Source organism: Pristiophorus japonicus, chromosome 1 (assembly GCF_044704955.1).
Source record: "Pristiophorus japonicus isolate sPriJap1 chromosome 1, sPriJap1.hap1, whole genome shotgun sequence".
NCBI classification, from domain to species: Eukaryota; Metazoa; Chordata; class Chondrichthyes; family Pristiophoridae; genus Pristiophorus; species Pristiophorus japonicus.
The window spans coordinates 267136720-267158624 of record NC_091977.1 but is presented as its reverse complement, the minus strand read 5'-3'; the positions used below and the strand labels follow the sequence as shown (position 1 = coordinate 267158624).

General features: G+C 47.7%; 1 protein-coding gene across 4 annotated transcripts in view; it reads left to right on the top strand.

Annotated features, from left to right (window-relative positions):
• Positions 1 to 21905, top strand: part of LOC139270369 (lysine-specific demethylase 4C-like) — a 632979-nt gene that overhangs the window by 402867 nt on the left and 208207 nt on the right. For all 4 annotated transcript variants that reach the window (XM_070888436.1, XM_070888434.1, XM_070888435.1 and 1 more), the window contains exons 14-15: positions 2032 to 2245; positions 2333 to 2409. In XM_070888436.1, the coding sequence (XP_070744537.1) occupies positions 2032 to 2245; positions 2333 to 2409 (291 nt within the window). The remainder of the gene's footprint in view (positions 1 to 2031; positions 2246 to 2332; positions 2410 to 21905) is intronic.

Here is a 21905-nt window from a genome sequence, read left to right as displayed (position 1 = left end):
TGCGTGTCGTCGTGGAGCAGGCGGAGGATGGTGACGAACTTTTGGGGGCAGCTGAAACGGAGGAGGTCGCTCCATAGACCCTCGCGATTGACAGTGCCAAATGTCTTTGTAAGGTCAAAGAAGGCGATGTATAAGGGTTGGTGCTGTTCCTCGCATTTTTCTTGCAGCTGTCACGCTGTAAAAATCATGTCCGTTGTACCCCGTAGGGGACAAAATCCGCACTGTGACTCCGGGAGGAGCTCCTCAGCCACAGGGAAAAGACAGTTGAGGAGGATTCGAGCGCCGACCTTCCCAGTGGCTGATACCAGGGAGATTCCTCTGTAGTTGCCGCAGTCGGACTTGTCCACTTTTTTAAAGATGGCCACGATTACTGCATCTCTGAGATCTCCCGGCAAGCTCTTCTCCTTCCAGATGAGAGAGATGAGGTCATGTATTTGTGCCAATAGTGCCTCTCCACCATATTTTAGTGCCTCAGCGGGGATTTCATTCGCTCCCGTAGCCTTGTTGTTCTTAAGCTAACTTACGCCTTTTTCTACCTCGTTTTACTATCCACTTCATTGTTTACAACATTTCCGAGTTTGGTGTCATCTGCAAACTTTGAAATTATGCCCTGTATAGCCAAGTCCAGGTCATTAATATGTATCAATAAAAACAGTGGTCCTAATACTGACCCCTGGGGAACACCACTGAACACTTCCCTCCGTCTAAGAAACAACCGTTCACCACTAATCTGTTTTCTGTCCAGTAGCCATATTGATGCTGCCATGTGCCTTTTTATCCCATTGAATATTGCTACTGCCTTCTCCTTTACTGCTACGTTGGCAGCATATTCTCTTGTGAAGACAGATGCAAAGTACTCATTTAGTACCTTAGCCATGCCCTCTGCCTCCACAAGAATATCTCCTGTTTGGTCCCTAATCAGCCCCACCCATCCTTTGACTATCCTTTTAGTATTTATATGTTCATAAAAGATTTTTCGGTTCCCTTTTATGTTAGCCCCTAATCTCGTCTCATACTCTCTCTTTGCCCCGCTTACTTTCTATCCTCAGCTTGGTCCTCCACTAAATTGTGAACTGTACAATGGTCATAAGCCTCCTTTTTCTGTCTCATTTCAACCTCTATATGTTTCATCATCCAGGGAGCTCTAGCTTTGGGTGCCCTTCCTTTCCCCTTCCTTGGACTGTCTTTACTCTGTAGCCGAACAATCTCCTCTTTGAAGGCCTCCCATTGTTCCGTTACTATTTTGCTTTCCAATTTTTGATTCCCGTCCACCTGGGCCAGATCACTTTTCAGCTCACTGCACTGAAGTTAACCCTCATGCAGTTAAGTATTTTTACACTTGATTGTACCTTGTCCTTTTCCATAACTATTCTAAACCTGCTGATATTATGATTACTGTTCCCTAAATGCTCTCCTACTGAAACATGCTCCACTTGGCCCAATTCATTCCCCAGAACTAGATCCAACACTGCTTCCTTCCTCATTGGGCTGGAAACACACTGGTCAGGAAAGTTCTCTTGTACAAATTTCAGAAATTTCCACCCCCATCTTTGTTCTTTGCATTGTTATTTTTCCGGCCTATATTAGGACAATTGAAGTCCCCCATTATCACTACTCTCTAGTTCTTACATCTCTCTGTAATTTGCCTGCAAATGTGCTCCTCTACCTCCTTCCCACTATTTGATTGGATACACCCATTAGCAATCTCATAGCAAGGCCATAGGATATTGCTGTGGTAAATGGAAATAAAATGTTGCACTGGTACAGTGGTTGAGGCTGTGGCTCAAGCATGTTATAGGCACAGAGCAAGTCATCCTCGACTCGAGGGACTGCCTATGATGATGATGAGGCACAGAGTCGAGAGAGCTTTACTCTGCATCTGGATGCATTATAATTGACCCAGGACTGTATTATACTTGATGTTGACCATAGTTGGCCAGCACTAATTTCTCTTGCCACGATGATCACATTTTTAAAGGGAATAAACACCAATAGACAATTAACTGTACAACATATTTGTTTCATATGTAGCCTGATCACCCCATGGAAAGAAAACCCCAAGTCAAAACTGATTCAGCTGAGCTGTCACCATCCAAGCAACATAAAACTAAACCGCTTATTCCAGAAATGTGCTTTACATACAGTGAAGAAAATAATGAACTTTACCCTGCCAATTCATTTATTGAAGAGGATGGAACTAGTTCGCTCATATCCTGTGCAAAGTGCTGTCTACAGGTTCATGCAAGTAAGTTTTGTTTTCTGAGTGCTGCTTAATTATATGTTCATTTTTGTAATAGGAATAATAGTTGTAACTCTTTTCTTTGACCTGCAGGTTGTTATGGCGTTCCTCTTCATGAAATCCATGATGGTTGGACCTGTTCTCGTTGCATAATTGGTGCATGGACTGCAGTAAGTACTTGTCTTGATGCATTTCAATAATTTTATGTTCAACTGAAAACGGAAAGTACAATAAGTGTTAATAGATCACTGGAATGCTATATGCTTTTGGTTATTAATAGAACAGTAAAGAACAGATGTATTAATTGAGCAGTAAAGACAAATTTGTTTGGATTCTCAACTTTTGCTTAAGTTGCAAGAAAAAAATTAAAATGGTTATTTTAAAATGGCAGTTCATCAATGTAGTGTTAATTGTCCTGAAAGGCTGAATAGGAGGTACAATGGGATGTTGATCCTTTGTGCTTTGGTGTTGTAGAACACATGTCTGTGCCTATGTTTTTGCCACGTACCAGTTTTGGCTATGTTTCATAGTCACTTCCACTCAGCAGGGAGAGAAAGAGTAGCTGCGAGAACTCTTCTGAGTGCACGTGCATTCCTCCGATCAAATGTCTACCTTCCTCCTCTGATTGTATTCATTCACTCCAAATCCAATTGTTAGGTAGATGTGAATCAAGAAATTTTTTTAAATTACCTACCCGCTGAGGTTTTCATCATTCTTTAAATGGAAGCAAACTCCAAGTATCAGCCTATTCTGTCCCTTATGTGGAGATGGTGAAAATAGTTATTGATTGAATACAATTCGTGCATTACATTAGAATTGTTTTTTTCACAGTTCTCAGGAAAGTGCTGGTGCTACCCTGAAGTGGCACTGTTTTATACATAGTTTGGGAGAGGCGTGACACATGTAACATTTTGACATCAATATGAGAGACATGTTAAAGCGATAATGTCTTTGCAATTCTGTCTATTAGTGATTTGAGCTTGCTCTATGTGGTAGCTGAAGGAGGCTTCCATTCAAGGAAAGAAAACCTAAAGGTAGGTAACCAAACATTCCCCCTCCCCAAATAAAGTTAATTGGTTTAACCTTAATCATTATTAATAATAGTTAAAATCTGTTTGACAAAGCATTTGTTGTTATATATACAACGAAAGAGGGGCTTAATTGCTCGCTCATGTCCTTGCTTATCCCTATTACCTAGACCCTAAGATAGTCTCTATATGACACAGGAAATGGGGAGTTCATGTATTTTGGACTGCAAAGGTCTAAAATAATGTTTCCTATTTGGTTGTCCATCAGTATATTAATCATCTCCATGGTTCATGGAAGATTATTTCTTTTGAAAATGTCATTCAAATGGCATTCCTTTGGAATCGAGGAAGACTTGCTTCCACTGTATGGGCTCAATTTTCCCCAGTACTTGCTGTTTTTTTTGGAGTAGGCTGTTTTTTGTGGCCTAACTTAAAAATCCCCAGTTTCCCCAATCAATTTGCACCAGCGTAACTGACTTAGTTACCTTTTTTTTAGCTACGTTTTTTTTTCTCAAAAGCGGCCGTTACCAGCCACCTACGCCAGTTCTGGCCATTTAGGCAACTTTGGTCAGCTAATAGTTACTCAATTTCTACTTAGGCCAGCGTATGTGGCCACTCGAGAAAACCCTTGCGGAGAGTTAAAGAAATTGGCGCGAGTAAGTACATCAGAGGCCATTCGGCCTGGGATAGGGCCGGGAAACAGAGAGGATCTGGACCTGAACCAACCAAGCCTTAGCAATGTTAAATAAATCAATGCGGAGTGCATTTGCAAACAAAAACTACTAACGAGACATTGAAAAATAAAATCCATTCAATAGAAACACCACTTCTCAGAGGGATGAGACTTGCAAAACCAATCAAGAAATAATCATTACCGCAATTCTATAAGAAATAAAAAATCGAAGTCATACCTTCAGCATCAAACTCCAATTCACCTTTCTGCCTCAGCCCGGAAAGGCAGCGGGCCGGTGCGGGAGGCCACTCAGCCTGAGCTAGGGGCGGGAGATCGCACCAGGAGGTCACTCGGCCTGGGCTAGGAGCGGGAGAACACACTGGGAGGCCACTCGGCCTGGGCTAGGAGCGGGAGAACACACCGGGAGGCCACTCGGCCTGGGCTAGGAGCGGGGGAACGCACTGGGAGGACACTCGGCCTGGGCTAGGGGCGGGGGAACGCACCGGGAGGCCACTCGGCCTGGGCTAGGAGCGGGAGAACACACCGGGAGGTCACTCGGCCTGGGCTAGGAGCGGGAGAACACACCGGGGGGCCACTCGGCCTGGGCTAGGAGCGGGAGAACACACCGGGAGGTCACTCGGCCTGGGCTAGGAGCGGGAGAACACACCGGGAGGCCACTCGGCCTGGGCTAGGAGCGGGGGAACACACCGGGAGGTCACTCGGCCTGGGCTAGAAGCGGGAGAATACACCGGGAGGTCACTCGGCCTGGGCTAGGAGCGGGAGAACACACCGGGAGGCCACTCGGCCTGGGCTAGGAGCGGGAGAACACACCGGGAGGCCACTTGGCTTGGGCTAGGAGCGGGAGAACACACAGGGAGGCCACTCGGCCTGGACTAGGAGCGGGAGAACAAACCGGGAGGCCACTCGGCCTGGGCTAGGGTCGGGGGAACACACTGGGAGGCCACTCGGCCTGGACTAGGAGCAGGAGAACACACCGGGAGGCCACTCGGCCTGGGCTAGGAGCGGGATAACACACCGGGAGGCCACTCGGCCTGGGCTAGGAGCGGGAGAACACACCGGGAGGTCACTCGGCCTGGGCTAGGAGCGGGAGAACACACCGGGAGGTCACTCGGCCTGGGCTAGGAGCGGGATAACACACCGGGAGGCCACTCGGCCTGGGCTAGGAGCGGGAGAACACACCGGGAGGTCACTCGGCCTGGGCTAGGGGCGGGGGAACGCACCGGGCGGCCACTCGGCCTGGACTAGGAGCGGGAGAACACACCGGGAGGCCACTCGGCCTGGGCTAGGAGCGGGAGATTGCACCGGGAGGCCACTCGGCCTGGGCTAGGAGCGGGGGAACGCACTGGGAGGCCACTCGGCCTGGGCTAGGAGCGGGAGAACACACCGGGAGGCCACTCGGCCTGGGCTAGGAGCGGGAGAACACACCGGGAGGCCACTCGGCCTGGGCTAGGAGCGGGAGATCGCACCGGGAGGTCACTCGGCCTGGGCTAGGGGACGGGAGAACGCACCGGGAGGCCACTCGGCCTGGGCTAGGGGACGGGAGATCGCACCAGGAGGCCACTCGGCCTGGGCTAGGAGCGGGGGAACGCACCAGGAGGCCTGGGCTAGGAGCAGGGGAACGCACTGGGGGGGGCCACTCGGCCTGGGCTAGGAGCAGGGGAATGCACTGGGGGGGCCACTCGGCCTGGACTAGGAGCGGGGGAACGCACTGGGGGGCCACTCGGCCTGGACTAGGAGCGGGAGAACACACCGGGAGGCCACTCGGCCTGGACTAGGGGGCGGGAGAACACACCGGGAGGCCACTCGGCCTGGGCTAGGGGCGGGGGAACGCACCGGGAGGCCACTCGGCCTGGGCTAGGAGCGGGGGAATGCACTGGGGGGGCCACTCGGCCTGGACTAGGGGGCGGGAGAACGCACTGAGAGGCCACTCGGCCTGGGTTAGGAGCGGGAGAATGCACTGGGAGGCCACTCGGCCTGGGTTAGGAGCGTGAGAATGCACTGGGAGGCCACTCGGCCTGGGCTAGGAGCGGGGGAACGCACTGGGAGGCCACTCGGCCTGGGCTAGGAGCGGGGGAACGCACTGGGAGGCCACTCGGCCTGGGCTAGGAGCGGGGGAACGCACTGGGAGGCCACTCGGCCTGGGCTAGGAGCGGGAGAACACACCGGGAGGCCACTTGGCTTGGGCTAGGAGCGGGAGAACACACAGGGAGGCCACTCGGCCTGGACTAGGAGCGGGAGAACAAACCGGGAGGCCACTCGGCCTGGGCTAGGGTCGGGGGAACACACTGGGAGGCCACTCGGCCTGGACTAGGAGCAGGAGAACACACCGGGAGGCCACTCGGCCTGGGCTAGGAGCGGGATAACACACCGGGAGGCCACTCGGCCTGGGCTAGGAGCGGGAGAACACACCGGGAGGTCACTCGGCCTGGGCTAGGAGCGGGATAACACACCGGGAGGCCACTCGGCCTGGGCTAGGGGCAGGGGAACGCACCGGGAGGCCACTCGGCCTGGGCTAGGGGCGGGAGGGAGCGAACTGGCTGGCATCGGGGGCCACAGAGTGGCTGCAATTCAACGGAGAGGCTGGCGGGGTGGTGGGGGGGAGGGAACGAGTGAACTGGCCGGCATCGGGGGGCCACAGAGTGGCTGGGGGGCGGCGGAGGTATTCACCGCAGCGGACCAGGAAGGCACCTCACTCGGGGACCGGAGAGGGTCAAAGACAGCCAATCTAAAGGCTTGGTGCCCGGGGTGGGGGTGGGGGAGGGGTGAGGGAGAGAGGTCACAAGACTCAAGGGGAGGGGGGGTGAGGGAGAGAGAGGTCACAAGACTCAAGAGGGCAGTGGCGGATAGGGAGAGAGGAGAGGACAAAAGACCTTTGGGTGTGGTCCATCCATACAGGCCTTGGGGAGAGAGAGAGAGAGAGAACTGTGAACCTGTGCTGCCTGTTTTCCTGCCGTTTTGAGCTTCTTTGAAAGTTTAACTTTTAAGTATGGGGGCAATACTGACAATGCCATATGTTGTGCGAGCGTTCTGCATCATTGTGCTATGTAGGAGACAATTGATTGGAGCTCACCACATCAGGAACATCAGAGCCTATAGGGTGCTGGGCAGGAGGCCTTACCCACCTCGGCAATATCGAGACAGGCGTTCATACCTGCATCTGAGTGATGGAGATTGTGTTTCCGTAGAGAAGTTGTCCATGAGATCTGTGAGTTGCTGAGACCAGACCTGGAGTTGAGAAGTATCAGGTAGGCTGCTTTGTCAGTTGAAGTGAAGGTTACAGCTGCACTTTCATTCTATGCCTCGGGATCGTTTCAAGCTACAACTGGAGATGTGTGCGCCATCTTTCAACATGCAATACATGTCTCCATTCGCCAGGTCACGGCTGCACTGTATGCGCAGAGGAATGACTTCATCAAGTTCCCAATGACCGCCCAAGCAACCCATGACAGGGCTGTGGGATTCTCAAGGATTGCTGGCTTCCCAAAGGTACAGGGCTGCATTGATTGTACCCACATAGACTTGCGAGCACCTTTGGAGGATTCCGAGATGTTCAGAAATAGAAAAGACTTCCACTCCATTAATGTGCAGCTCGTGTGTGACATGTCATATCATGTCAGTCGATGCAAGATACCCTGGCAGCACCCATGATGCGTTCGTGCTACGTGACGGCCATGTTTCAGCAGCAGCCAGAAGGGCAGAGCTGGCTACTGGAAGACAAAGGGTACGGCCTCACCATCTTGGCTCATGACGCCCTTACTCGTAACCCGGACGGAAGCTGACCGTGAATACAACATGTCGCACATTGCGACGCGGAGCATTATAGAGAGGACCATTGGCCTCTTGAAACAGCGTTTCCGATGCCTGGACCATTCCGGAGGCTACTTGCAATACTCACCTGAGATTGTCGGTCAGTTCACTGTTGTGTGCTGCATGCTGCATTACTTAGCCATCATGAGGCAGCAGCACCTGGTAGTGGAAGCTGCGGTGAGAGTGGCTGATGATAATGATGTGGAAGATGCAGGAGGAGGATAACAAGAATGAGGAAACCATGCAAGTGCCCGAGTCCGGAGCACGACAGCGGAGGAGGGCGGGCCATCGTACTCCTTTACGATTGCTTGAGCGTTGCGCCAGCAGCTCATCCGTGAATGCTTTACTGATGCCTGAGGGCTCAGCGACAACTATTCCGTCTGGACATGTTTACTGTTTGGAGCTGCTCTGTAATATTGTGCTGTGTTAATGGAACATGATTCAGTTTTAATGTAAAATATATTTTATTCAAAAGTTTACAATGTACTTAACTTTACTGAAATAAAACTATTCTTGTATCAAACTTTACTTTAATATGACTCTTTAAGATCACTTAAAAACTTTAAGATCACTTATAACCTTGTAAATTTACATAACTTACAAAACACTTTTCATTTGAGAACAGTAACATCAACAACAACAGCAGCAAAGAAAGGCTGCACCCATCTCCCATCCCCCTTAGTCTAACACTGCCCGTTACGCTTGGTCTTGGACTCTCGACCGCCTCTGCCCGCAGGCGGTGGCGCAGTGTATTTGGGCTTGGTACCAAGCTTATTCCTTCTCATTGCTGTTACTTCTCCCGACAGTCCTGCGACCTCATCACTTACCCCACTAATGGTGTCCAGGAGTGATCGGGTAAGGTCAATGCTCTCTGCACTCAATGACATCATCTGAACCACATCTGCTGCATCCTGCATCTCAGGAGATCGTGGTCGATTTTTCCTTCCCCTCACCCTGGGTGTGCTTCGCTGCATCCCACTGGCACCCGCAGCCTGGGACGGTGGGGCCCTGGGTGTGACATGCTGCACCCCACTACTGGGACCCGCAACCTCGGAAGGTGGGAAACCATGGTTTGTCCCACCAGCATTCAAACCACTAATCACGGAAGGAGGGAAACCATGGAATGTCCCACCAGCATTCAAACCACTAATCACGGAAGGAGGGAAACCATGGAATGTCCCACCAGCATTCAAACCACTAGTCACGGAAGGAGGGAAACCATGGAATGTCCCACCAGCATTCAAACCACTAGTCACGGAAGGGGCTGCCACCTCCATGAGCTGCACCTCCTCCATATTCAGTACAGAAGTGGCAGCTTCATCCAGCTCAGGCCACTCCCCCTCCCCCCACCCCCCACCATGTTCTTGGTCTGGAGGGTTGGATTGTAAGATGTTCTCTTCAGGCTCGTCCCCGTCTGAATCTTCTGCATCTTCAGGATTGGCCTCAGGCTCTGCAAAATATAACAGAACAGTCAAATGGTTAGCAGCAGAGGAGGGGGCAGGATGGGTGGCATGAGTAGATTCACACATCGCAGGCCAGGCAGCAGGTTGATTTGAAGGGTCACGATGAATTTGCAGGACTTACCCTCTCCCTCGAGTATGGGCCCAGCTTGTGCAGTACTGATTGTTTTTCTCCAGGCAGGCCCCATTAAAGCAGCGACCCTCTCTTCCAAGGGTCTCAGTGTGTGCACATTTGACGGGCCTCCTCCTGTTCGAGTTCTTTCCCTTTTGTTGTGGGCCAATTTTTTCTGCAAAGATGAAAATGCAACATTTTAGAGAGGTGTCTTTCTGATGGGTGGGACATATACAGCTGGTCACATTTACAATTGCAATTGCATTGAATAAATGAAAATATTAATTACACTAACTACTTGACCAAGGTCCTGCCATTTCTTTTTACACTGGCTTCCAGATCTCTCGGTGTTCACCACTGTGCAGAAATCTTCTGTGACTTGGTTCCAGCGTTTCTTCTTTTCTTTTTGGTGGCACTTTTATGTGACCTCTGCTGGTATCCAGCTCCTGCCATCTGTTCTCAATGACAGTTACTAGTGTCTCCACTTCTTCCAGCAAGAAATTCTTTGACCATGGTCCACGTTGCTGCGTTGCTGTATTGCTGCAGCTGCTCTGAGACACTCACAGCAATTTTTCAATGCTCTTAGACACAGTACTGATTTTGCATGCAGCAGTGATTTTTCCAAACACAGCACTCCTTATGGCACACAGACACAAGTAGCTCTTTAAAAATGGTCAATTGCCAACTCGGAGCGCTACTGCGCATGCGCGGCCATTTCAGAGACGTCAGGAACGTCACTTTTTTCCACTGCGCATGCGCAGACGTCCCGGCACATTTTCCAGCACAGAACGCAGGCTCTATCCCCCGAGATGAGTGGCCACGCTGCGCGGCTGCAGAGAAGAGGCCAAACAGCGGCGAAAGTAGGAAGATTTATTTCTGGAGCATCTCCTGACGTAGTGAAGTGGCGCAACGCTAGAAAACAGGCTCGGGAAAAATTGAGCCTTAAAAGTGAGTTCTCAGATGGCTGTGCAGTCCAATGCGGGAATTACAATTTCGATCACAGGTGGACAGACAGTGGTTGAAGGAAGGAAAGGGTGGGTGGGGAGCCTGGTTTGTCGCACGCACCTTCCGCTGCTTGCGCTTGCTTTCTGCATGCTCTCGGCGATGAGACTCGAGGTGCTCAGCACCATCCCTGATGCTCTTCCTCCATTTTGGGCAATCAGGGATTCCTCGGTGCTGATGGAGATGTTACACTTTATCAGAAGGATTTGAGGGTGTCCTTGAAACGTTTCCTCTGCCACCTGGGGATCGCTTGCCATATAGAGGTTCCAAGTAGAGCACTTGCTTAGGGAGTCTCGTGTCAGGCATGTGGACGATGTGGAGCATAATGTCAGGGAAATACTGAGCAAATCACTAGGGTTTTGTGACTTCAAAAATATATTTAACACTTCTCTGCCATATTCTGTTACTACCACTAAATTGCCAAAGAAAATAAACGCTTACAATATTTTTCAAAAATACAAAATATAGATTCTTACCATGGGTACTTCTGTGAAGGAAAACAGTTCTTAAAGTATTCCAATAATTTGGCCAGGTGAGCTCAGTCTTTATGGTAGATTTCTGGATTAATGGCTTTCAATTCTGCGATGTGATGGTCATTTGCATGATGTAATAATGAATATTGCATCTAATGATTAGTAATCAAAATGTTTTTATGAAGCTGGTAAAACATGTAGGCCAGTTTTTTTTCTGATAGACTGTCTATCACACTTGTGTAATACAGTGTAAATTAAGGACACCGAAGGGACTTGCATCAGGTGTCCTTTATTTGCAAATGTCCTTATTTTAAAAATGGTCATTATATGTACAGTAAACCGGATGAGTCAAACATTCCAGGATTGGCTGTATCCCCTGCAACGCTCTTTCTTTCACCCTCACCTGTGATCATGCCTAATTCTGGAGCCATGCCAGCAGGATATGATTTTAGTTCATTTTCTGTTTGTTGGGTTTCCTCGTTCATTGCCATCTCAGGATCCTTTTCCATCAAGGGAGGAATGTCCTGATCCGTATATCTGCTACATTGGCAGCCTGCACAGGGGAAGGTGGCTGCTGTGTGGGCGGAGTGCCTGGTCGATCCTAGTCAAAATGTCCTGTAGACCCCCTCTCTGGAACCCCATCCATCTGTGTGCTGCAGCTTCTGGGGGTGGATAAGGGGCTGTTAGAAGCTCATCAGTACCTAATGTACTGGTCGAGTAGAGTTGGAGGTATTCCTGCAGGTTTGATCACGTGATGTTCTGGCCACATGACATCTGACCGTGTGACATCAGATCACATGACATAACACTATATTGGATTTACCTTATAATGTACCTTATAATGTCTCTTCTAAGCCCCCAGTCGACCCCTCTCCTCTTGAGCTCTCTCCCCACCCCTCCATAACTGACAGTCTCAGCTTTTGTGTTAATGGAGATCTCTTTACCCAGCATCCACAGTTGCAGAAACTCCCCTCAGTTCCTGTGATAGAGCTGTACAAGAATTTAATCCCAGAGATAGAGGGGTTTCCCTGATGCTATGGAAGCTGGGTGAAGAGATCTCCATTATACCAAATGATTTTTCACCTGCTGCCACCTTGCATTTACCTGCATTTTTATGTTGTAAGCGGACATGGTGCATTGGTGGCTGTCCGTAGTTTATAATTTGCAAATGTTTGTGGTTTAAAGGGTCAGTTCGTATCTTATTATAATTAAAGAAACTGTCAGTAAGTGTCTATTTTTTGCAGGTGTCTGTTTTTTGGGGGTGGCCATTTGTGCAGGTTTCACTGTGTACAATATGGCACTGACGTACTCATCTATCATCTTCAGTTCAAATCTGTGAGCTTTAATTAAGTTTTGCAGCTACCATAACCAGATTCATTACTCTTGATCGTTCCAGCTTATAGTCTGATGTCATGGCTTCCTGACACCATTGAATTGGGTGCTCATTTTCATCATATTTTCAAACAGTTTTTTTCATTTCATTATAAAATAATGCATACAAATTGAGTTACAAGACAGTCATTCCACTGAGTGGGCACTAGTTCTGACATCTGATCCTCAATATTAAATTATTGCCGTTTACACCTTGTAGCTATATATGTATATATTTTTGTCTAGCTCTCAGAACTCCTGTGGCATTGCTCATAATGAGTCAGTTGATTATGGGCTGAGGTCCTGAATACCGGCAAAAGACTGGGGTGGCCCAATGCAGGAATGGGAATTTAGGCACTGACTGAGAGCACAGTAGAGAGCATCATACCACAGATAATGAAAAGCACAAGCACAACCACAGAGGGCAATTCTATAAAGGTGACACAGCTGAAAAAGTTGTGAAAATATGTTATGCCGGGGAGCAGGCTATAGGTATTGGAGCCAAGCACACACTAATGTGGACATCACACCTCATTTACAGTAGAGGAAGAGGATAGCATGCCAGAAATCCCAAGGAAACATATACTGAAACGGGGACAGGGACTCAATAATATTAATGTAGGTAAAATAACAGTAATGAAGAAAATAATGGCACCAAAGAGTGACAAATACCCAGGACCAGATGGTTTCCATCCCTGGATTTTAAAGGAAGTAGGTGAACACATTGCAGATGCCCTAACAATAGTCTTCCAAAGTTCTCTCAATTCAAGAACGGTTCCTTTAGATTGGAAAATTACGCATGTCACTCTACTATTTAAAAATGGTGAGAGAGGGAAACCAGGGAATTATAGACCAGTTAGCCTAACATGTGTTGTCGGGAAATTGCTACAGTCTTTAATTAAGGATAGGGTGACTGAACATCTCTCAAATTTTCAGTTGATCAGAGAGAGCCAGCATGGATTTGTGAAAGATAGGTCATGCCTGACAAACCTGATTGATTTTTTTGAGGAGGTGACTAAAGTAGTGAACAGGGAAATGTCTATGGATGTTATTTATATGGACTTCCGGAGGCAATTGATAAAGTCCCACGTAAGAGACTGTTAACTATAGTAGAAGCCCACGGAATTGAGGGCAAATTATTGACTTGATTAGGAAATTGGCTGAGCAGCAGGAGTCACACAGTAGAGATAATGGGTAGGTACTCAAATTGGTAGGAGGTGACTCGTGATGTCCCGCAGGGATCTGTGTTGGGGCCTCAACTATTCACAGTATTTAATAACGACTTAGATGATGGCATAGAATATTATTTATCTAAAGTTGCTGATGACACAAAAATAGGTGACATTGTAGGCAGTGTAGATGGAAGCATAAAATGACAAAGGGCAATCGACAGATTAAGTGAATGGGCAAAACTGGGAAATAGATTTCAACGTAGGCAATTGTGAGGTCTTCCACTTTGGAACTAAAAAGGATAGAACTGGGTACTTTCTAAGTGGTGAAAGGCTAAAAACAGTGGAGGTCCAAAGAGACTTGGGGGGCCCAGATACATAGATCATTAAAATGTCATGAACAGGTTCAGAAAATAATCAAAAAGGCTAATGGGGTTCTAGCCTTTATTGCTAGAGGCCAAGAATACAAGGGGCTAGAAGTTATGCTGCAGCTACACAAAACCCTGGTTCGACCACACCTGGAGTACTGTGAACAGTTCTGGGCATTACACCGTAGGAAGGATATATTGGCCTTGGAAGCAGTGCAGCTTGGGTTTACTCGAATGATACCCGGACTTTAAGGGTTAAGTTAGGAGGAGAAATTACACAAATTAAGGTTGTATTCCTTGAAATTTAGAAGGTTAAGGGGTGATGTGAGCCAAGTTTTCAAGATATTAAGGGAAGCAGAAAGAGTAGATAGATAAACTATTTCCGCTGTTAGAGGATTTCAGGACTAGGGGGCATAATCTAAAAATTAGAGCCAGACCTTTCAGGAGTGAAATGAAGAAACACTTCTACACATAAAGGGTGGTAGAAGTTTGGAACTCTCTTCCGCAAATGGCAATTGAGTTATCTCAAACTTTTTTTTGAGTCACGTATCACCAGAAGTCACTCAGCCTCTCGTACATCTCTAGCTTAAGGGTCCTAGTAGGTCTGCAAATGAAAATCCTCAATCGCTCTCTTTTCATTCTCCATTTGTTTCTCTTTTCTTGCCTCCTCTTTCATGCGTGTATGTGTGTGGCAAATATGAAGCAATTCAGTCTTGGTTTTGTCTGGTAGCTGTCCTTTCCAACGAGGCACCATACATGAGAGTGCAGAAAAATAGCTGCCTCAATCTGTATGGTTAACATGTTGAAATGTTGGTCATTTTTGACTTCCTGGTAACAGACTTGAAAGGAATTCAAAAACACAAATTGCATTATAACAAATTTTATGATTTGTTCAATTGTACAAATGACAACGTGTTAATTTTTGAATGGGGCTAGCAGTTAGAAGGTTCTAACAAAACTTGGCAACAGGTTGAGGAGTGGAGATCGAACAAACTAAAATCTTCATCGGCTGTCAGATAGTATTATAGTACAGGTTGGAGCGCCCTTATCCGGGACTCCCTTATGTGGCACCACCCCTTGTCCGACATGATTCCAGCGGCCGGGGGCGCATGCGCAGAATGTGGCCGACCTATACCCAACTTTGGGGCTGCGCCGACACCCGACCCAATGGGGCCGCGCCGACACTCGGCCCGCTGGGGCCGCAGCGACACCCATTGGGGCCGCACCGACACTCGGCCCGCTGATGGCCCGCCAACACTTCGGGCCTGCCTGGGGCGCCGACCTCCCCTCCCCCTCCCCTCCCCCTCCCCCTCCCCTCCCCTCCCCCTCCCCCCCACTGACTCGGGCCGCTGACTTCCGGCAAAATCCCTTATTCGGCACAGCTAGGTCCCGAGGGTGCCGGATAAGGAAGGTTATGCTGCAGGTGTTTCAATGAGGGACCTGATATTCTAGGTCTTGAACTACATGTTGAAGGGTGAAAGATGCTTGTGCGTGGATTTTTTTAACGTGGGGTGGCCGTTGCACACCAGTACACCAGAGGAGTGTCTTTTATCTAGTTCCCACAGCTCTTATAACGAAGGAGATTTTGCACATGGTAACATTGCAGAATCTGCATCAGCTGCTGGTTAAAACTATCCAGTCCAAGTCCAGGCATTTGGGAGAGGCTGAAACCTTCAAATGAAAACTTTAATAAATACACACGTAAATCTAGTGTATCAATCTAATTGTTATTTTAAAATAATTAACTTTTTGAGTTTTAAAAACGTTTTAAACTGTATTTTGAATATTAGAAATTTAAGTTACTTAAAGGAAAAGGACATTTTTTTAAAAAGCATTTTGAGCATTCAATTAGTTCTTCAAACTGTGATGCTGAAATATTTAAATACATAATTCCATTATAAATGTTTGCATAGAAGGTTTCTATTGTAAATGTCGACGGTGTTAAAAAATGTGCACCATACACAAGATTTTTAATGATACACTGATATATTTGTGGAATTTTTAATTTATAATTTTGAAAAATCAGAACACCAGAGTGGTGAGCATTTGTGAAATTAAATTTAACACGCCTTGTGTGATTATTATCTCAGTAGAAAACACATTTTCAGTTCTTCTTTTGGGTTGAAACCAAACACAGGAATGAGCACGGGTCGTGAGAAGAGGAGCAAAACAGGGAAATGATGGTGAGGGAGAACTGGCATAAAGTTAGGAACAGGATAGTAGAGGAGAGGACAACATCAGAGAATGATGGTAGGAAAGAAGCACTGTGGTGAGGAACAGGGCAGAAGGAGGCTAGGGTAGCCTTGAGGAAGAGTTTAGAGAGTGTATCCGGGATAGTTTCCTTGAACAGTACGTTGCAGAATCAATCAGGGAGCAGGCTATCTTAGATCTAGTAATGAGGCAGGATTAATAAATAATCTCATAGTAAAAGATCATCTAGGAATAACAGGGTTGAATTTCAAATTCAGTTGGAGGGTGAGAAAGTTGGATCTCAAACCAATGTCCTAAGCTTAAATAAAGGAGACTACAAAGGTATGAGGGCAGAGTTGGTTAAAGTGGACTGGGAAAATAGACTAAAGTATGGGACGGTTGATGAGCAGTGGCAGACATTTAAAGGGTGATATTTCATAACTCGTAACAAAAATATATCCCAATGAGAAGGAAAGACTAAGAGAAGGGATAACCATCCGTGGCTAACTAAGGAAATAAGGGATGGTATCAAATTGAAAACAAAGGCATACAATGTGGCCAAGACTAGTGGGGGGCCAGAGGTTTGGGAAATTTTAAAAGCAAGCAAAGAACAACAAAAAAAAAATGATAAGAGGGAAGATAGATTATGAAAGTAAACTATCACGAAATATCAAAACAGATAATAAGAGTTTCGACAGATGCATAAAAAGGAAAAGAGTGGCTAAAGTAAATGTTGGTCCCCTAGAGGATGAGACTGGGGAATTAATAATGGAGAACAGGGAAATGGCAAAGACGTTGAACAAAATATTTTATATCGGTCTTCATGGTAGAAGACACTAAAAACATTCCAATAGTGGATAATCAAGGGGCTATAGGAAGGGTTAATACAATCACCATTACTAATGATGCAGTACTCGGTAAAATAATGATACAAAGTTGGGTGGGAAAGCAAATTGTGAGGAGGACACAAGAAATCTGCAAAGGGATCTCGACAGGCTAAGTGAGTGGGCAAAAAATTGGCAGATGGAATATAATGTGGGAAAATGTGAAGTTATCCACTTTGGTATAAATAATAGAAAAGCAAATTATAATTTAAATGGAGAAAAATTGCAAAGTACAACAGTACAGAGGGACCTGGGGGTCCTTGTGCATGAAACACAAAAAGTTAGTATGCAGGCACAGCAAGTAATCAGGAAGGCAAATGGAATGTTGGCCTTTATTGCAAGGGGGGAGAGAGTATAAAAGCAATGAAGTCCTGCCAGAACTGCACAGGGTATTGGTAAGGCCACACCCTGGAGTACTGTGTACAGTTTTGGTCTCTGTATTTAAGGAAGGATATACTTGCATTGGAGGCTGTTCAGAGACGGTTCATTCTGATGAGGGGGTTGACTTATGAGGGTAGGTTGAGTAGTTTGGAGTTCAGAAGAATCAGAGGTGATCTTATTGAAACTTAGGATAATGAGGGGGCTCGACAAGATGGATGCAGATAGGATATTTCCACTCACAGAGGAAACTAAAACTAAGGGACATAGTCTCGGAATAAGGGGCTGCCCATTTAAAACTGAGACGAGGAGAAATTTCTTCTCTCAGGGTTGTAAATCTATGGAAGTCTCTGCTCGAGAGAGCTGTGGAGGCTGGGTCATTGAATCTATTTAAGGTGGAGATAGATTTTTGAGCGATAAGGGAATAAAGAGTTATGGGGAGTGGGCAGGGAAGTGGAGCTGAGTCCATGATCAGATCAGCCATGATCTTATTAAATGGCGGAGCAGGCTCGAGGAGCCAAATGACCTACTCCTGCTCCTAGTCCTTATGTCCTAACATTAAGGTACAGTTGTTGTAGAGAAGGAGCATGATAGTGACCAAGGCTGGAGTGGAAGGGCACGACACCAAGGAACGGTTATAGGAGAGAATAAATATAATGTGGCAGGAGGGCAGTACAACATCAGGAAAGGGCAATATGAGAAAAGCATCATAATATTGTAATATTGGGGAATTTAAGGTGGAGATAGATTTTTGAGCGATAAGGGAATAAAGAGTTATGGGGAGTGAGCAGTACAGGGTATTGGTGAGGCCGCACCTGGAGTACTGCGTGCAGTTTTGGTCACCTTACTTAAGGAAGGATATACTGGCTTTGAAGGGGGTACAGAGGCGATTCACTTGGCTGATTCCGGAGATGAGGGGGTTACCTTATGATGATAGATTGAGTAGACTGGGTCTTTACTCGTTGGAGTTCAGAAGGATGAGGGGTGATCTTATAGAAACATTTAAAATAATGAAAGGGATAGACAAGATAGAGGCAGAGAGGTTGTTTCCACTGGTAGGGGAGACTAGAACGAGGGGGCACAGCCTCAAAATACGGAGGAGCCAATTTAAAACCGAGTTGATAGGAATTTCTTCCCCCAGAGGGTTGTGAATCTGTGGAATTCTCTGTCCAAGGAAGCAGTTGAGGCTAGCTCATTGAATGTATTCAAATCACAGATAGATAGACTTTTAACCAATAAGGGAATTAAAGGTTACGGGGAGCGGGCGGGTAAGTGGAGCTGAGTCCACGGTCAGATCAGCCATGATCTTGTTGAATGGCGGAGCAGGCTCGAGGGGCTAGATGGCCTACTCCTGTTCCTAATTCTTATGTTCTAATTAGGCAAGAGTGGAGAATTAGAGAATGTGGTTCAATGAGAAGGTGCACAAGACTCTGGAATGGAGAAGGATAGGAAGTGAACTGCAACATGGAAATAGGCACTACGAGAGAAGCACAACTTCAGGAAACTAGGTGGAAAACAATTAACATGACTTGGGAGAAAGGGGCAGATGAAGAGCAGCATAATAAAAACAAGACAGACTTTCATTCATATAGCACCTTTCATGACTACCTGACGTTTAAAGCACTTTACAGCCAATGAAGTACTTTTTGAAGTGTAGTCACTGGTGTAATGTCTGAAACGCGGCAGCCTAAGTGCTGCATAAGAGAGGTGACAGTAGCTCTTTATGCCATGAGAGGGGACTTCATTGTCTTCTCTTTGCCTGGATAGGGAATTCCCCCATGGAGCGGGCACTGTATAGAAATGCTGAGATGCACTGTAACCACAAAGGTTATCACTCGCTGAATATGTAGTTGGTGTGCGACCATGCTCAGCACATCATAATGGTGAATGCCCGTTATCCTGGCAGCTGCCATGATGCTTTTATTCTGCGCCAGTCCGCTGCTCCCTCAGTCTTTGAGCCACCAAGACAACCAAGAGGGTGGCTACTGGGCAACAAGGGCTATCCTTTGACCACCTAGCTCAAGACTCTGCTCCGCAACCCAACTACACATGGCCAGCATGTGTACAACGAGAGCCATGCAACCACACGAAACGTCATAAAGCAAACCATTGGCGACCCTAAACAACGCTTCTGCTGTCTTAACCCTTCTGAAGAGGTGCTACAACACTCATCGGAGCATGTGTCCCGATTCATCATGGCCTGTTGTATCCTCCACAACCTGGCCATCATGAGTGCACAGCCCTTGCCACCAGGAATATGTCCACCAGCTCAGGAGGAGGGGAGGAGGAAGCGAAAGCAAAGGAAGGAGGCAACCCAGGCAGCCCCTTTCTGGCCGGGATAAGCGGGATCGAATCATGTACCTGTGGTATGAGTGAACACAACCCCACTTTCCCATTCAACATTAATCCCACACCTTAAGGACCTTCCCTCTGTTACTGACCATAACAGTGTCATCTTGGCCACAATGCTGAAGTAAAAGCCACCACAAAGCAAACTTTCCAAGCAAATTTTATCCGTATCGCCATCCAATATTACATGAAATATTCAACTAATCACCTTTGTGCATTCCCTTAGTGACTCTCCTGCGTGTGTGTATGCCTATCCTAATCCTCCTACGCAGTGTTACCCCAGTGGCTGCTGCATGGCTAGTGGAAGGCTGCTGGCTTTCAGTGGGGAGACTTCAGCGGCCTTCCAGGATGACCTCGTAGACAAAGCTTCAGGCTGCACCACCTCGGCATGGGCGGCAGCAGTCTGGGCTGGCTGGCTGACAAGCAACAGCAAGGGCATTGGCGGAGGCGGAGTGGCAGTGGCAGTGGTGGTGGTGCGAATGCTGTCATCCTGAGAGGACAGCAGGATCATCCTCCACGGATCTATTGCCACTCCCAGGGACAGCGCCTCACCAAACCTGGTAATCTGCTGAAGTACAGACGCTGGACTGCTGTGACACCCTGCAAGCCCCTTTCAACACCAGTAAACCAAGCCATGATGGCAGCAGTCTGTGTTTGCATGACTTCAGTCTGAACTTCCATTGTAGCACTCGGACATTGGGTGGCTTGTGCTGCAGTAGAAGCTGAGACTTCGGCCATCAGACGCTGCGTCATGGTTGGGTCCATAAGTGCATTAATGGATCTGCCCAGCCCTTCTAAGCTGGAAAGGATGGGTTGCGAGCTCTGCCCAAAGCCTTGTGCAAGGCTGAAGCTCCATGCTCCTTGACATTGCATTCAGGCTTTCTGGCAGGCCTGCAAATGCCCCAAGCATTTCATTGTGCATACCCATCAGCTTTTTTTTTGTAGGCCACCCCATCAAGGTTGTCATCTGAGTCCTGTGCAGCAGATCCCGTGTGCGACCTCGCCCTCGGGGAGGTGGCACTAGAGCTGTCCTTCCCCTCCGCCCTGCTGCAGGCCTCTCGTGCCCAGTCTCAGCACGTGAAGATCCTGCGTCTAACCTATCCTTTAAAGAACATGGAATGTCAGTATCTGAGCTGGTGGCTGGAAGTGTAAAATCGAATGATGGTGTTTCTTCTTCTTCTTGACTCTCTTCTCCTTGTTGTTCGACCACTGGCTGGGTGTCTGAAATGAGAAAGGCACAAGTGTAGGGGTTGTGGTGAGGGGAGGGGTGGAAAGCAAGAGATGCATGCTTGCACTATGTGCAGATTGTAAATCAGAAGAGATTATGGGATGAGGGGGAAGTGGGATGTGAGAAGGAGGACAACGTGTGAGGATACCGGCATCTTGTATTGCTTCAGCCCCACTACTGGCCACTGGCTCAGCCATGCTCCTCCCAAGAATGGTCAGCCTTATCTTCTCCAAGGGGTGAGGTGATGCAGGCAACCCTGTCCCCTGCTGATTAAGGTCTTCTGTTGTCTGTTAAGCGCCACCTTTTCCTGCAAGAGAAAGGGAAGTGTGTCATAAGAACATAAGAATTAGGAACAGGAGTAGCCCCTCGAGCCCCTCGAGCCTGCTCCGCCATTCAACGAGATCATGGTTGATCTGGCCGTGGACTCTGCTCCACTTACCCGCCCTCTCCCTGTAACCCTTAATTCCCTTATTGGTTAAAAATCTATCTATCTGTGATTTACCCCTTGGAGGAGACAAGGCTAACCATTCTTGGGAGGAGCATGGCTGAGCCAGTGGCCAGTGATGGGGCTGAAGCAATACAAGATGCCGGTATCCTCACACGTTGTCATGTGTTTGTAATGTGAAGTGCCTGTCATGGTTGAATAACTCAGAGTGTGTTCATGCTGTGGGATGTGGGAGTGAGGCTTGCAGCCATGGTGTGCGTGGGTGATGTGAAGCTGTGAATGTGAGGTATGAATCAGGTGAAGCTGGGAATGTGAAGTATGAGTCATGAAGGGATTATTGGTAGGTGAGTGATGAGGGTGTGATGCATTGACCTGTGTATGAGGTTAGTGGTGCAGATGGGATTCTGGTATTTTAAGATGAATTCACGACCACATGTGTGATGTCATTAAACTTCTTCCTACACTGAGTCTAGGCCCTCGCGGCTATACTGCTGGCATTGACCACATTAGCTATCTGCTCCCACTGCACCCTTGTCTGTTGCCTGGAGGACCTCCAGGTGCCCTGTCGGAAGAGGACCTCTCTCCTGGAGTTGACCTCCCAGACCAATGCCTCCAGTGTTGCATCGGAGCCCTTTCTCTGCCTTGTTGAGCCATTACTCAGTCTTTTTCTGGCAGTACCGTCCACAAGCACTTCCACCACCTCTTCTA